Source organism: Hyposmocoma kahamanoa, unplaced genomic scaffold (genome assembly GCF_003589595.1).
Source record: "Hyposmocoma kahamanoa isolate Upper Pololo Valley unplaced genomic scaffold, ASM358959v1 92, whole genome shotgun sequence".
Classification (NCBI taxonomy): Eukaryota; Metazoa; Arthropoda; class Insecta; order Lepidoptera; family Cosmopterigidae; genus Hyposmocoma; species Hyposmocoma kahamanoa.
In genome coordinates, this window is record NW_020654748.1 from 13,099,035 (window position 1) to 13,115,079 (window position 16,045).

A 16,045-nucleotide genomic window follows, 5' to 3' on the forward strand; every position below is an offset into this window, starting at 1 on the left:
TAAATTTAACATGGTTCGAGCTTAGAATTTATAATAAACATCACATGCCTTGGTGAGATGACTAACCCTGTCAAATGATTGAGTTGGGTTTAGTTAGACTTTGATGACTAATACAGAATATTAAACAGAAACGTAGTTAATACAGTAGAATTTATTTAAAATAAGACGTATAATATTTATCAATTAATTCATTCAACCTACGATATTACTATATGTATATATGTATTATTATTATATATATAAAGCTACATGGTCTTACTCACTGATAGAAATAGAACGCATACTTCCCGATATGGTGGAAAAAAGATATTTATACCGTTGTACGCGGATAGATTCCAAAGCAAAGAATCAAATATGAGAAGACCTAAATGTGGAAAATATGAAAGAGTGATCAACGGCCTGCAAAAACTATAATATATGGAAGGAATATTTGTGCACTTTTATGAGGTACACTCTGGTCAATTTCCGCCGGAAGAAAAAATGTTCGAAATTCAAATAAATAAGATGGCCGCCATACAAATTTCAACGTCTCCTATCACGGAAAGTATTAGAGATAGGTAGGAAAAAAAAAGGAGGTGCTCGAAGGAATGTCATAGAGATTAATAGTGGTCAACTGCCTGGGTTAAAAAAAACAAGATGGCGAATTCAAAATGGCGGCCGAAGAAAAACTTGCTTCGATCGGGCTGAAAATTGGTATGCGGGGGTCTTTAGGATTCCTTAACCATAATTTGGGGGTCAAAAGTTTCTTTTCGTCATTTTTTAATATGGCTGTAATATAAGCGTTTTTTTCGTCAAATTTCTTCTAATTCGACTGAATATGGCATGGCTTCAATCACAATTTGGGGTAAAAATTGAAAAAACTTGCTTTGCTCGGACTGAAAATTAGCACGAAAAGATTTCTAAGATTGTTTGATAATAATTGTGGTCAAAATATATTTTTGCAATTTTTAAATATGGCCGCCATTATAGTGCTATTTCAATTTTTTTAAAACAAAGCCAGAAGTGCCGAGGCCGGAGGCCAAGGTCCGCGGAGGGCGAAGCCCGAAGCGTCCGCACGCCTTCAAAAGGAGATAATATACGGAGACGTAATAGATTACGAGTACAATATCTCACAATTGTAAATATGTAAAGCATGCTTCCCGATGTAGTGGAAATGAGATACTTATTATAGCGTTGTTGTATTTCAACCGTCTCTATGTTAGATTTCATTTTCTTGAAAGCTATGCCAAAGAGAAGTATTTAGGGGGAAAAAATGCCAAACTACTGCCCAATTTCCTGTACTATGTAGGTACTATGAATACCAAATCAACGATAACCCAGAATACTCAGACCAAAACCAACTTAGAAATGTTCGTTTCTTAAATTGGCATAAATCGGGAATCAACCTCTCATCAAGCGCCAATAGTACTAACTGCTGTGCCACCGAAGAGCTTTACGGGGTGTGCTCATACACCCCGTAAACTGAAACCGACCACGTATCTTGTAACATAGATTGACAATGCAACGTAAAACAAGAAAAACATATTTACAATTAGTACATGTAGAAAATTTTGTTTCACCGAAGTAGGCAAGCAAAGATTACACTATGAAATGTGTCTCGCAAAGCACGGTCGGCTGTCATCATAAGCGTATATTACCGCGTAAAATGTTTAAGGCGGCCGCGGGTAGCTGTCAATTGAGACATTACACTGTTTAACGGGTCATTCTCAGTCTCTACTGGCTTTAGCCCACTTAAGATAAGAAAACGTGAATTTGTAAACAGGTAGTACGCGTATTATTCTCTAATTCTACGTATGACGTGCTTCTATTTTGTATTTTCGCTCCTGAATATGTGTGATGCGATTCTGATAACATCACCAGCATCAGCAGCTCTCGGTGAAAGTTTACTTCCCACATTTTGTATATATAATTTGTCACAAATAATTAGAAACCGCATACAAGGGCGCGTCGTTCACCTATATGTAGGACAAATGTTTATGTGTACACATATAACTAAAATTAGTAAACGTTTAGGTGTGGTTTTCGACGTATAGACAGCGGAAGCCATTATGCGATATACAGGGTAAATATCGCTGAAAAGTATTGGGAAGTATACGTAAACAGTGATAGATATAGAGTGGATAGTGCCTCCCTCTGATATTCTGGAATTATGAAAATTAAAATGCAATAAAATCTAATCAAATTAGTTATTTTTTACTTACAATAGCAAAACTTTTTAAATATTATACATTACTAGAGATGCGTCGAGTACTCGTTTTCTACTCGGTACTCGGTGTACTCGGCCGTTTTATTACTACTCGTACTCGGCCGAATAACTCGGTTCATGAGAAGAGTAGTCGGTTAAAATAAAGCATTACAGCTATAGACATAATAAAGTAAAACCAACAATATATTTCAAACAATCAAAAGAGATTTATTACTAGGAATTATAGACAATTGTAACAATTTGTAGCAAAGAAATTTTACATTATTAATATTTAAAATTTAACAAAGGCAAATTATGATGTAGGAATACAAGGCTTTGTGCGCGTTCAGGTAATAGTCTGTTCCTTTTTTCTTCATACACATTACCAGCTTCGGAAAATAATCGCTCGCTATACACAGTGCTTGCAGGTGCACATACAAACGCTCGTGCTAACGGTGCTAGTTTTGGATATCTTGTTTTATGTCCTGCCCACCATTGGTAAGGACTTTGTATTCCAGGTTTGAAGGGTTAAGGGTGCTGTTGAAATTATAGGCACATGGGACTTGTCAACTCAGTCTCAGGATGACAGGCGCAGTGGCAGTGCCCCTAATATCTTTGTGATTTAAAGCTGCAGAGTGGTTGGCACTGCAACTGCTATGGGCAGGCGTGTAGCTAACCATCAGGAGCTCAAATTGTTCGTCCCGTCACTTGTTGTCATATAAAAAATAAATATTATATCTATTACTCACAAACATAGATACACAGCTGAAATGTTTATTCAGTTTAGACATTTGGTATTCACTTAATTTAAAATCATTTTGCAGCATTATTTATGTGAATAGAAAAAAAAGAAATATTATCACATATTTCATTAAATTACTGTTGTTTTGTTTATATTTTTTTTGCACAGGCACACCAATTGTCCAATCCAAACTTGGTAGTTTCCAGTACTAAGAATACTAAAACATTGGTGTTCACTCCGGGGCTTTTATCTAGAAAACCCCAACATTTCCCTATTTGGTCCTATTGGGAATCAAACCGAGGACCTTGTCATCCAGTGCCTGTAGTGCAAGCCAGAAGGTCATTGAGGTTGTCATTATCAATTCATATTAAGTAAATTCTTAATCCTTCTGTGTAGAAGGTATTATTTAGCCAAGCCGCATCAAACTGTCCTAATGAATATTGTATTATTGTAACATAAAGGTTAACTGCGAAAATATATGATTAAGCAAATAAAGCAATTATTAATTACATCCACAATTAAAACAAATGAAACTTTTGTTATAGCTTTACTACGATTTCTCTTTAAAAAAATTTTTATTAAAATTACAAATATTAAATATAACTAATATTTATTACAATCTTAAGAATTATTTTTTCAAATTGCAATAAGAGATTGAAAAAAGAGCAAAAGCTGTTGAAATTTTTATTATATCTCAAAATATTGATTAAAAATATTTTATACATAAGTAATGAAAGCATATAAATTTAATCTAAGTTATACAAAATTTAACTTTAAGCTTTATTTCACTGTTGTTGTTATTGCATTTCCCATACAGACAGTGTATTTCATTAAATTAATGAACAATACGCAAATGTTGTTATTAGCGAATGTATGGCAAGTACACTTATTGTAACATTACACAATCAAAACGCTACAGTAAACGTTCCTGTTTATTTGTTTAAGTTCCACAATGTACATTGTAAATAAAAATGTTAAAACAATTCTTTGTCACGACAACGTCAATAAAAATATAAATGGTAAATATATGAAGGTCTAACAACGAAGTGTGCTAAACAAACTTTAGAAAATTAATAAAAATAGAGCACTAAAAAAGCTCACCTTTCGATGAATCGTTGCCGATGACAAGTTTCCACAAAAAACTAAAAACAAGCACTAAATAAAATTTACATAACTTGCCACTAAAAACTTAACTATTAATGTACAAAATATCACTTGATAGTGGAATTATTTGTCCATTTTCACCGAAATTCTCTAACTTTTGTCCAAAGAAATAGCAAAGCAACATTAACATAGCAGGGCCGACAGACAGACATTAATTTACGATTAGTTGTTGCACACGAGTCATGTTTGAATTTGTTTACATTTTAAATTAAATCATACTATGTTGATTTTATTATTTAAGAAGAGAAAAATGTAATTTTGAGGGAATTACTTGAAGTAATTTTTACTATTATTTTATTGATTCCGTAAGAAATTATTCAATGTTTACTTTTATTAAGATGCACAATCAAAATCATTACAATCCATAACAAAACGCTTTCTGATGTTCGGATACGAGTTTCGAGGGATAAACTAACAAAAAAAGGTGTTTTTTCTATTGTTCATTCGTTCGTTTGTAGAGCTAGAGATAAATCATTCATTCAATTTAACAGGCTTCCTGAAGACTGTGTTTACGTAAATAAAATAATTAGAATTTCATAAAATGAATTTTACACTTATCAGGAACTTATTCAGAAACACAGCAGCATTATGCTACCGCTCACAAAATACTTCACACGTTTGCGCTGTTGCAGAAGCTAAAAAGATACATACGACAAATTGTAACCGGGATCTTATGGAATTTTTTGATGCAAAGAAGAACTGGGGTGAGCAAACTATTAAGGTAGGAAGAGCTTGGAATCTGGACGAGTTAAGGATAAAGTCTAACACAGATTTGCACAAACTCTGGTATGTATTATTAAAGGAGAGAAATATGTTGTTCACAATGGAACAGGAATGCAATGAAAAGATGCGTTTATTCCCCAGTCCTGAACGGATAGACAAAGTCCAAGAGTCTATGGAAAATATTGAGAAAGTAATAAGAGAAAGGAACGTCGCATATTATAAATTAGAGACTGGGGAAACCGGTGAACGACCAGTGGAAGAAATTGTGAATCTTTTGGGTTTGCCCGAAGAGTACAGGAAGCAAGAGTATTATATCCCTAAGTTTATGAATATTCGTTGGGTCAAGAACTATTACGAACACGGTGTAGTAACTAGCCTTGCAGTGAAGAAATTTCTCAGATTATATAGAGAGAAACAGAGGGTGGAGGCAAAAAAGGCGAGAAACAGAGACTACAACCATGTTCAGCATTTGTTGAAGAGATTTCCGAATGTAGATGTGGAGGCATTGAAAGCACAGTATCCTGATGTGGATTTAGAGAAAGCAAAGCGTACTAAAAAGGTTAGAGGACATTTTGATCCTAAGTATTAAACATGGTAGTATAAATATTCTTGTTTTATTTCACTATGGTAATTTCAACAAATACTACAATAAAATCTAACAATCAGACTTTAATTATATTATTATTAGACACAAAGCCATAGCTATATTTTAAACTTAATTGTAATTGTGACAAAACCAAATATAATAGCGAGTGTTGAGTCATGGATAAATTTCCATATTGCAACCAAAAATCTCAATATCTATTTGTAATTTTCATATTTTTTATATTATATTTCCAATATTTTTAAGAAAAAGTACTAAATATTTATAGAATTTTTTTTTTAAACATTTGAAGATTTTTTTGTGAAAATTACCCAACACTGAACAGTCCACTTAATAGTACTATAAATTATAAATACCTATATATAATTATCTTTTTACATACTTTGTAAAAATTACTGTTACTCTATAAAACCTAAAGCATTTGATATTTTCAATACACAAGGAGGTAACTCATTACTTTCTTTCAATTTGTATAGTTTAGATACCAATTCAGTGGAAACTTGAAATATTGTTCTGTAACGTTTAATAAAGTGTTCTGTTACAGAATATGAACAATGTTCTGATATGGTACTTTTATTTGTCACATCACCTGCCATTTCTGTTAATCTTTCATTTAGATTTTCAATTTTGTCTTGAACCAATTGGACACTATGAGCATCCAAAAAGGCTTCCATAGTGATGTATAGGATAAGAACAATTTCATGTAGGGTAATTTCAGGATCATTTTCAATTGCATTGTGATCAAACTTCCTGTAAATATTGTCTTCAACGCACTCCTTAGATTCTGAAAGAGTTATTGTCTCACATGCTTTAGTAAGATATTTGAGAACATCCTTTACTTTTTTTGGTTTGATAATTGACTTTTTTGGTATCTCAATATCAGTATCATTCTCTAAAAAATCCTTCCATTTCTTTTTGTTGATGAAATTGAGAAAAATCTTGAGTATGTTTTCTTCCTGTGTGTTCAATAATGTTTGGATATAAAGAGTTCCTATGAGGTTTACCATGAAGGAAGGCTGGATTGTGTTCAGTATTTGTATTACTGTTTTATTTGGAAGATCTGTAAAAAAAGATGGAAGAAGAAATAATAAATATTAGACAACATCACATATGTTGCTTCGATCCCAAAGTAAGTAACTAAAGCACTTATGGAAATCGGAGTCATCGACGGAACCACAAGCACCCAGACCAGAGACAATATAGAAAAGTTTTTTACATTGACTTAGCCAGAGGTCGAACCCACGACTTTAGATATGGCGACATAATGCAAACTAGACTGCAAGCCACTCGACCACGGAAGTCGTCAAGAAAGTAACTTGTCAGATTATAGAGCATTTAGAAAGTAGCACAAAGATGTTAATTACCTGCAATAATTTTACAGAATTCTTTGGCAAAGGCTATGCAGTACCTTGCAGTGTTGGGATAGTCACTGTTCGAATGACTTTCACAGATGTAGTATGTTTGAATTATTATGTTGAGCCATGTCTGAAACCAAACAAAATCGGGGTTGATATTGCTTAATATACAAAGTAAGTAACAATAATAACAACATAACTGTTTGCTGAGGAAAATTATACAAAACATTACATTTTCATTCCGCAAAATTTTTACTATGTACTAGTTTTACATATTAATCTTTCTAATTGACACTTTCCATCGGCATCATACAAATACAGGTTTTTTCTTACATTTAGTCGCTTTAATTTCTAGATGGCCAAACTTGTTTTCTTAGGGCACTTTCTAATTAGACGCTTATAGAAGCACTGCAGTGGTGCTTCTAATTTTCATACATCTAGTTAGTAAGCCTATAAAAGTGGCGTAACTGTGGCTGCAGCTGTGCTTCTAAGCGTCTTATTTGAAGGCGTCCTTCTTCTTCTTCTCGTGTCGACTCTGACGTTTATATTTGTAAGGACCAGACTCAGCACTTGACACAGCATTATCAGTGGTGTTGTACAAGTCTAGGCACCCTTAGAATGCATTATTACTTATTTAAAAAAATAAAACTAATATCTCCATGAAGCAAACTAGCCTACCAACAATATTTAAAGAACTTTCCGTCCATGTCTTATAGCTGTGGAACTCTCTGTATGTGCATTTTTTTTATTATTTTGAAGATCATCTACTTTAGTAAAGTGTTTGTAAACATTATTTTTCCCTTTACATAATGTATGTGAGAAAATACTATATCTTTAATATCATTAATTGGTATACTCACAGTCATTATTCTAATATGGTCCTCAGGATATCTCAAGTGTACCATATAAGAAAAAAGCTGCAAAAACTGCCTGCAAATGTTGCTTACTCCATTTGTATGTGACACATCAGACATTAATATGTATGCCATTAGGGGCTTGTGTGATCTCACCAAGTGTTTTTCGAGACCAGTGGTATATCTGGAAGCATGTGAGGTAAAATGAGTGTAATTTTATCAAAGGTAGATTATATCATTAATAGGTAGAATAAACATTCAGTTGATACAGAATAACACGGTTCAAAAACTTTCTTTGGTTACTTTAGCAAGCACAACTCTCAGCTGTGGGAGAGAATATAGATTCTGTCACAAAGTGGATGAAACTCCTCTGCAGCTGCTTACCCGATGTTGCCCCTTGACAGGCATGCGAAATTCCATACTGGGAAAGCACATGCCACAAACAAAGGAGATCAAAACAGTTGGAGTCGGGAGAATAGTTCAGTTTTTAAACTATGTCTTGGCTTGGCTCTGAATAGTCATTAGTGGTGATTACAATGGATCAATTAACAGTCATAGTGATCAAGGGCTGCGCAGGTCCTGAATGAAACCTCTCTAATAAAAATAATAAGCGCTTCTCTTCTGTGTTTTTTAGATAAAAATACATTTGATAACACCAATACTGTTTACTAAAGGTAAAAGATATCCACTTATATGCATGTACAGCATGAAATGTACAGTACACTACAAATGTAAAAGTAAACATTATCCTTTCTTGATAACCAATGCAAAAAAGTAACGAAAAATTTAACCAACCTTGAATACCAAAGAGCTAAATCAAATTGCAAAAGTTCGACAATTGTATCTAACACAGCCATTATCCTTCGTATCCTTTCGGGTCTTGCCAAAACTTCAAAGATTTCAAACTTTTCCTTTTGCCAATATACACCTTTGACACCTTGTTTCATGTCCTCTGGGATATTTTGACATTTGTCAACTAAAGGTTCATCCTTGCTGTCCAAATTAATTTCATATTCTAGTCTAAAATGTAAGAGATATATTTATTTTCTGTAAATCATTATATTGTAAATAAATAATTAATTTTGATAACTTTATAATTAGTAGAAGTGGATGCTTAATTTACTTTCAAAACAGGTTGATTATGATAACAATATAATAATAATAATGGGCCAGACTACAATACCAATTGCCTGGTCTCAAAATAGGGATGATAATTATGATGAGCACCAGAGCAACGGAATTCACTCTGGGGCACTTCCCAGAACACCCAGGCCAGAACCAATTCAGAAAATTTATTCATATGAATTGAACCCAGGACCTCCGCATCCATAGAGAAAACCGTTAGCCTACTGAGGTTATCAGATTATAATGTTTAATATGTGTCTAAATATTTTGTACTGAGTAAAAACATTTAACTAACCTGTTCATGCAATATATCACTATTCCCTTGTCACATTGAAAATCTGACCTATTAGTGAATGTGTTTTTTTTGAGGCCCATGGGTGAAGTGAGGAGTGTTTTGTATAACTTTTTCAGTCCATTGTTACAAGGGGGATGTGCACTGAAGTTTAAAGTTAATATCTGGCGTGCTTGCTTTATTACATCATCTGCAGTGTACCCAAAGAAATTGTCTTCATGTACATTCTGAAATGTTACAAAAACATTGATTAATATTGAGATATAGTTATGGTATAATTGGTTCAAAATAATAATTAAAATAATTATCTTTTTTTATTTGCTTAGGACTTAAAAATAATGTTTAAAATAAATAAAGATTCTACTATATAGAAGCAGTCAGTATTATTGTATATCTATATTACTTTGACGACAATAGCCAGTTATCATCTGTCTGGAGTAATGGAATTTTCCAGTGCATCTAGTTGTGTTAAATTGCTAAAACAATAGCAGTCAATTGCAGCATTTATGCTGGGCATGTGCCTCGTGCCTGACGTAACTTTCAAGCCAACCTTGTTTAATTATTTTTATTTAAATCTTGTTACATTTTATTTCAAATCTATTTGGTCTCATAGATATTTGTATCTGGTTTTAGTGAATAAAAACTGGCATCATAGAAGAGACTTAATACATAAGTAATCTATTGAGATGGAAGATAAGGAGACCATCATGACCATGCTATTTTAGATGGGAATGGGAGCATGGAGGCCAATAGCAAGAGCTAGGGAGATATGGAAAATTAAGCCTATGTCTTAAAACAAGCTGAAGTGACCGAGTTAACAGGAAAGTAATTTGAGTAATATTAAGTATGTTGTATGTTTTTATTTAGTTAGTAAGTTTATCATGTTAATCAGCAATATAAGTAATAAATAAATAAATATGTATTGAGACATAAATGATAATTCAGTTTATAAATACTACATTTTCTTTCTTTGACAATAAACAATTACTTACAATTCACCAAATATAATACTGTATTAAAAACGATAAAAGCAGTTGTAAAACAGAATCAATAACATTTACCATGATAATTTCAACAATTTCTTTAAGAACTGCAGCAGATAAGTATTGTTCATGTGAGATGCATAGTTGGCACACTTCTAAAGCCTCACACCACATGTTTGTGTTTAGTTCAGTCTTTATTCTCTCCTCAATGTTATTTGGTATCTCCTTTACGTAAACCTGAAAGTTACAAATGTGAAACCAAATAACAATATAAATGAGGTTCTTAGGTTTGTACAAAATGTAAAACATATATAGGTTGAACTGGAATGTTCTTTGGAAAACTAAAAAAAAAGTTATTTAATCAATCATATTTTGTAACTATATGTGGTTTGCATTAAGATTAGACATACTGGTTGATGACTTTACCATCTCTGTCAGCCGTGACCATGAGACCTGTAAAGGGCCCGAAATGCTGGTTTGTTTGAAAAAACAAATGCACACGAATTAGATCTCAAAAAATAGTTTCATTTCCTAAACATAATTGAAACTATTTCTATTTAATTTTTAAATTTAATATTTGTAATGTGATACTTCAAGTATCTAGCAAATTTACTTATGCATAACAACTTGTGTAACTTATGGTTTGGTCACTTTTGAGTTAGATGGAGTTTAGGAGCAAGGACATATATTGCTAGACAATTATGTGGTGCAAGATTAACCAAGTTAAAAATTCCTATCTTTACCTATTAGAGATTGAGACACACAATGACATTTCATAACTAAACTCCAACTTGAACTAATAAAGTTTGGCCTCTTAAAATAGACCATAGTGGTAAGGGAATTGAGCAACAGAAATTAATTTTAAAGTTTTCAATTTCCTTGACCTTGTTTAAAGTTTTATGTCTGTTTGTGATTTTCTAAACTGTTCTAACTTAATTACAAATGTTTAGGATAATCGGCTATGTCTTATTGTTAAGATACTGTTTTTATTTTCATTCTACAATGTTTAGAACATTGTGACAATCTATTTTTTAACATATAAAATTGAAAATGCTATGATGTGATGAATTTCAAATACACTAACTAACACAACAGTTGAGTGTTGATAAGAGCACTGAGGGATAGAAATCCAGTTTGACACTGCCACTGCGCCCGTCACACTGAGACATAAGTTGACAAGTCCCATGTGCCTGTAATTTCACCAGCACCCTTGCCCTTCAAAACCGGAACACAGCAATGCTGACAGTACTGCTTGGCGGCAGAAATAGGTAAGGTGGCAGTATATCCGTGGACAAACTCTTTCACAAGGAGCTCTACTGCTACTTAGAACATTTCCCTCAACTGGAGTTACAAGGAATTGAACTTAGACTAGAATATAATTAAGGATTATACCTGATTATCGTCCTGATGGCAGCATTTCTTTTCGTTCAAGCAAGCGGGTAAATAAATTAATTGTAAGCGATTTTCAAAGTTACAATACTCCTTATAAGACACCTGTTCACACGCAGCAACGAAGTTCTTTCTCTTCCAAGTGCGGACATCATTTTCTTTTTCGACTTTAGCGCGTTTTATGCCCGCAAATTCCTGTTCGTTGCCATGACGTTTCAATGTATTTGGAGAATGTTCAACTTTCAATTTTTTTCTTGAAGAACTCATATTGACTATTTGAGTTTTGTCAATTTATTGACTCTCTGATATTCATTTATCATAGAAAACAAGTCTTATCGACTGATAAACAAAGGCTGATAAGCAAGTGCTAAACAAGCCTGTGTTTGGTGATGTATATATTTATATATACTACGTAGTATCTCTTATTAGTTTGTGTATATACTTAACATGCTGCCGCGGAATTTCTGAAATTGACATTGACAGTTAGAAATGAAATAGATAATTGGTGACTAAAAAAATAAGAATTTTCAAGGCTAAGGATCCTTGTAAGTTTGTAACGAAAAATGGTGTCGGAAACCCAGTTCACAATATGTAAGAGATATTACGTATACCCAGTTCAATGAGAAATCTGAAGGTACAGAAAAATTACTTACGGTTAAATTAAAGCTGCACTACCTGTCTAGTAAACAAAAAAACTAAATATTATAAACACGTGCGTATTGTACGTCAAAAGTACATCAAGCTACACATTGACGTATGTTGTTCCGTTGCACTGGAGGTGATTTTCAAACAAAAATTTGTAGTCTGATGTGCTGTTGTCCGTACATACAATATACAATTCACCACACGTTGCAAAAGCAGAAGTAAGATTAACCTAATATTTTTGCTTGTGTTATCCTTATTCTAAAATAATTATGTCGGGGTTAAATTTTTTTGAAACTGAAATTTTTTTAAATCATGAAAGAGTTTTTTTAAATACTCTTGCGAGTACATAATATACGTATACGGACTGTGTCATTTCGTGATACTGTATATTATAATCTATAGGTAGGTAATGTATATTAACCATATATTAACGGCTGATGTACTTACATTTAAAATTATTCTAATGATGAAATGTCCTGAATGTTTTAGTAAGTATTGTGGATATTTTTACGATAATTAATTAAATAGTCTTAAGAAAGTCTTATTTACTTACTACAAAGCTGTGGCAAACGACCGCAAACGGTTTCTATGGCTAGAGACAACTATACGCAATGAGGTTTACGTTATTGTAACGTTCGACTGCGTGCTGAATATTGAAAATTATTGTTTCATAGGCTTGCCGCAACCACGTTGGACAAGTTCACGATTGCACCTATTCTTACTTATCTAACTATTTGGTATAAAACAGCTGACCCCGTGATCAGTACGCCAGTTCCGACGGGATCCTTATAAAGTAGCCACTACCATTTTTATTATTCTTTAAAAATGGCTTTTGTATACAAGGTAATTAACACTGATTATTGTAACTAACCAGTTAAATGTCTAAGTCTCAAAATTTTTATTTTCGTCGTTATTATTTACCGAGATATATTTTTACAAAGTTTGTCGGCTGCAGATTTAAATTTGATATTTTTAGTAAAACTAAAAATATTTATAAATTGCTTACTTAGCCATAAAATATATTCTTTATTATTGACGTCTTTTATGGTGAAGGAAACACTTTTTTAAATAATTTACGCTTGACTAATGGTTAACTGCACTGATTAAAGTAAACAATAAATTACTTAAAGTTTACGACTATATTTTTTTAATTTCACACCTACTGTACTGTATCAACTCGTCCCGCTAATGGGCAAAGAACTTCCAAGGAAAAGGTTATGTTAATTTTCTCTTACGTAATTAATATACATGTTATCTGAGAGATATATACTTTTCTTTAATTAAAATGTCAATTCTTTCCGAAAAATTAACTAATTGTTGATCACTTAACCGCCGTCAAAGCAACTTTCTTCTGATTTTCATTGTCACTTGCCATTGGTGTCAATGGACCATGAAGGTCGTTCCAATTTACGTGCTTACTGAAAGCAAGATCACGAACTCTGTGATTTTCGCTTTTGTTATTACGAAAGCCTTTATTCGTTTTAATGCTCTAAAGCTTTCGATTCTCACCTTACCGATACGAAGTTAACGCAAGGTTTTTTATTTACTAGACCATACATTTACTGACTGTTGTGTCCCTGGCACTAGCAGCAAAACACGGTGGCTACTCATATAACCGCTTTAGTGGGCCGGTCAGTGGTCAAATTGTTGAAGTCCAAGTGCCAGCAGCGCTAGAAATAGCAGCACAGCAGCATGCCAGCTATGGTTATGACCATCATAGAGGAGAGATCGACCCTGAAACTCAGAAGTACGCGCACTTGAAGACTGTTGATTATGTGGCAAGTATACAAACCCCTGTTGAAAATTACGAGTTAATTCAAAACAATATTTTTATTGCACTTGGGAACACAATACAATATACAATAGTAAGATACAATTCTCGTATAGGGTGCAACGGGATTCCTTATTTCAATATCTACTTTCATATTTTGTTGTTTTTCAATGCCTTTATGTACCTAGGTGTGATGAGTGCAAGTGTTAGGTACATATTAGCACCCTTATGCATATATCAATTAACTATTTCAGTGTTAAGTTACGATCCAAAAACTAAATCAAAGAAGGAAAAAAATACTATGTTCTATTTTCAGGCCAAACCCGACTATCATTACGCTTACGGTGTAGAGGATCCTCTGACAGGTAATCTGCAGAACCATAAGGAGCATCGTGACGGAGATGTTGTCAGTGGAGAGTACTCGCTGGTTGAGCCTGATGGTTCCGTTCGTGTTGTTAGGTATACTGCTGACCCCAAAAACGGTTTCCAGGTGAGTGTTTTGACCAAATGTACGGTATTAATCTCTGCCGTCCACTAACTAAAACGCGAACAAATGGTCAATAGCAAAAATAGAGCACAAAATTCTCTTTTGAAAACAGTTAAAATTAGTTTACGTGTACGACTTATAGGAACTTATCCTAACGATGCATAGCTGAAATTTCATTAAACAATTTCAATATTTTAAAACTGGGTTATGGTTTTTTAAGATATCGCAAAAAAAAAATTCTCACTTATCTGCGTTGTAGTTAGCGGATGGCAGATTTAAGATTATAATTTTCCGGTATCCAGTCTCGAGCTGTTTTATACAAGATCAGAACAACGATATTTCGCATGGAAATAATACAGTGTAGCCTGTTATTTATATGTTATATTTTTGACTAGTTGCAATGTTTCATGATCGATTTAATTAATGAATGTTGCCATTATTGAAGTCCATAAAATGTTCTGCTCGTATTGAACTATTTCTGTTTATATTTTATTCAGGTATTGTTAGTATTGTTACAGTAAATCCAATTGAATGTCGAAATACTGTTCCATTAAGTTCGTATTATTTAAAAACTGGTAGATTCTTTAATCTGTATGGTCATGCTTGGTTTGCATTAAGACCGGTATAAGATGTAATGTGACCTAATAAATTGCTGCATTTTTTTGTAGTAATTATGTGTTACGGTGCTATTAATTGAGTATATATAACAGTAACAAGGGATTTATTGATTTCGTATGTATGTTCATTGAATTTTAGGATATTGCTAATGTTTGGTAAATATTTACTCATCCGTGTATAAAAAAGGATAACTTTGTCTTTCTTATTTCATAGAAATGGCTCTTGTGTGAACTGTGACTATTACATTATAATAATAATGCACATTCTTTACAGGCCACGGTCCATAAACAGACTGGCGGCGGACAAGCCCAAAGGCCAGTGCATTACGGTAACAAAGACGACGAAAGTGACAGGGAGTATTAGTGTAGTGCTAACGTAATGGTAAACCTGATCTTACGTGTGTATGTAATATGTGATTTCTCTGTAAAAAGTAGATTTATTATCAACATTCTTTCAAGTTTTGTGCTACCACATCATAGTTGATGGCAACTCCTTTGTGAATTCCTAACTGTTTGTATTTTATTTTGATTTTGTTTTGTATCTTGTTTAATTTCCTTCTTTTGTATTGTTGTTTTATATTATTTTATTATTGTTTTTTTAATTGTGTATTAGCTTCCTCGATATTATTTACTTCCATTACTTATTAAGTACTCTGTTTCGTTTCCTAAAAAGGTAATTTCACAAAATTTTAATTTTCACATTTCTTGGCAATTGATTACTAATATGTTGATTGTATTTCGTCTTTTTTCTTTGTGATCTCATGTCTTTTTTGCATTAAAACCTGACAATTAAGTCCTTTTAGAATATACTAGATTTGAATTAACTTATTTGTATTGTATAACATTCGAAATAAAGATAAAACTTTACGAGTAGGTAAGATCATGGTTATTGTGTGTTATTTGAAATAAGTTGTTGTTTATTTATTAATGTTCGTTTTAAAATTAAACTGTTGATGAGTACCTACTACTAAAAAATATTTTAATTCCTAGCAGAGTTCATCATTTAGCAAGCTAAATGTTCTAACAATGTCGTTTTATATCCCATCACTCCTATATCTTGTAATATCATATCTTCAGAGACTACACACGGACTACCAGACGGTGTTCGT

General features: G+C 32.9%; 4 protein-coding genes across 4 annotated transcripts in view; 2 read left to right on the forward strand and 2 right to left on the reverse strand.

Moving 5' to 3' along the window:
• Positions 1-4,229, reverse strand: part of LOC113236926 (bifunctional heparan sulfate N-deacetylase/N-sulfotransferase) — a 113,089-nt gene extending 108,860 nt beyond the window's left edge. The window contains exon 1 of the mRNA XM_026473151.1: positions 4,029-4,229. The gene's annotated coding sequence lies outside the window, so the exon portion shown is untranslated. The remainder of the gene's footprint in view (positions 1-4,028) is intronic.
• A 6-nt stretch (positions 4,230-4,235) lies between these two features.
• LOC113236925 (39S ribosomal protein L47, mitochondrial) lies at positions 4,236-9,700 on the forward strand. The gene is made up of 2 exons (XM_026473150.1): positions 4,236-5,373; positions 9,678-9,700. Exons 1-2 carry the CDS (start codon positions 4,633-4,635, stop codon positions 9,678-9,680), a joined length of 744 nt encoding a protein of 247 aa, XP_026328935.1. The 5' UTR covers positions 4,236-4,632; the 3' UTR covers positions 9,681-9,700.
• On the reverse strand, positions 5,748-12,095 carry LOC113236924. The gene is made up of 8 exons (XM_026473149.1): positions 12,070-12,095; positions 11,420-11,880; positions 10,106-10,264; positions 9,048-9,271; positions 8,423-8,647; positions 7,634-7,811; positions 6,783-6,903; positions 5,748-6,478 (listed from the first exon to the last, which is right to left on the reverse strand). Exons 2-8 carry the CDS (start codon positions 11,681-11,683, stop codon positions 5,817-5,819), a joined length of 1,833 nt encoding a protein of 610 aa, XP_026328934.1. The 5' UTR covers positions 11,684-11,880; positions 12,070-12,095; the 3' UTR covers positions 5,748-5,816.
• A 713-nt stretch (positions 12,096-12,808) lies between these two features.
• LOC113236793 (larval cuticle protein A1A-like) lies at positions 12,809-15,740 on the forward strand. Its single transcript, XM_026472973.1, has 4 exons — positions 12,809-12,904; positions 13,612-13,839; positions 14,149-14,322; positions 15,211-15,740. Exons 1-4 carry the CDS (start codon positions 12,887-12,889, stop codon positions 15,298-15,300), a joined length of 510 nt encoding a protein of 169 aa, XP_026328758.1. The 5' UTR covers positions 12,809-12,886; the 3' UTR covers positions 15,301-15,740.
• Positions 15,741-16,045: the final 305 nt, after the last annotated feature.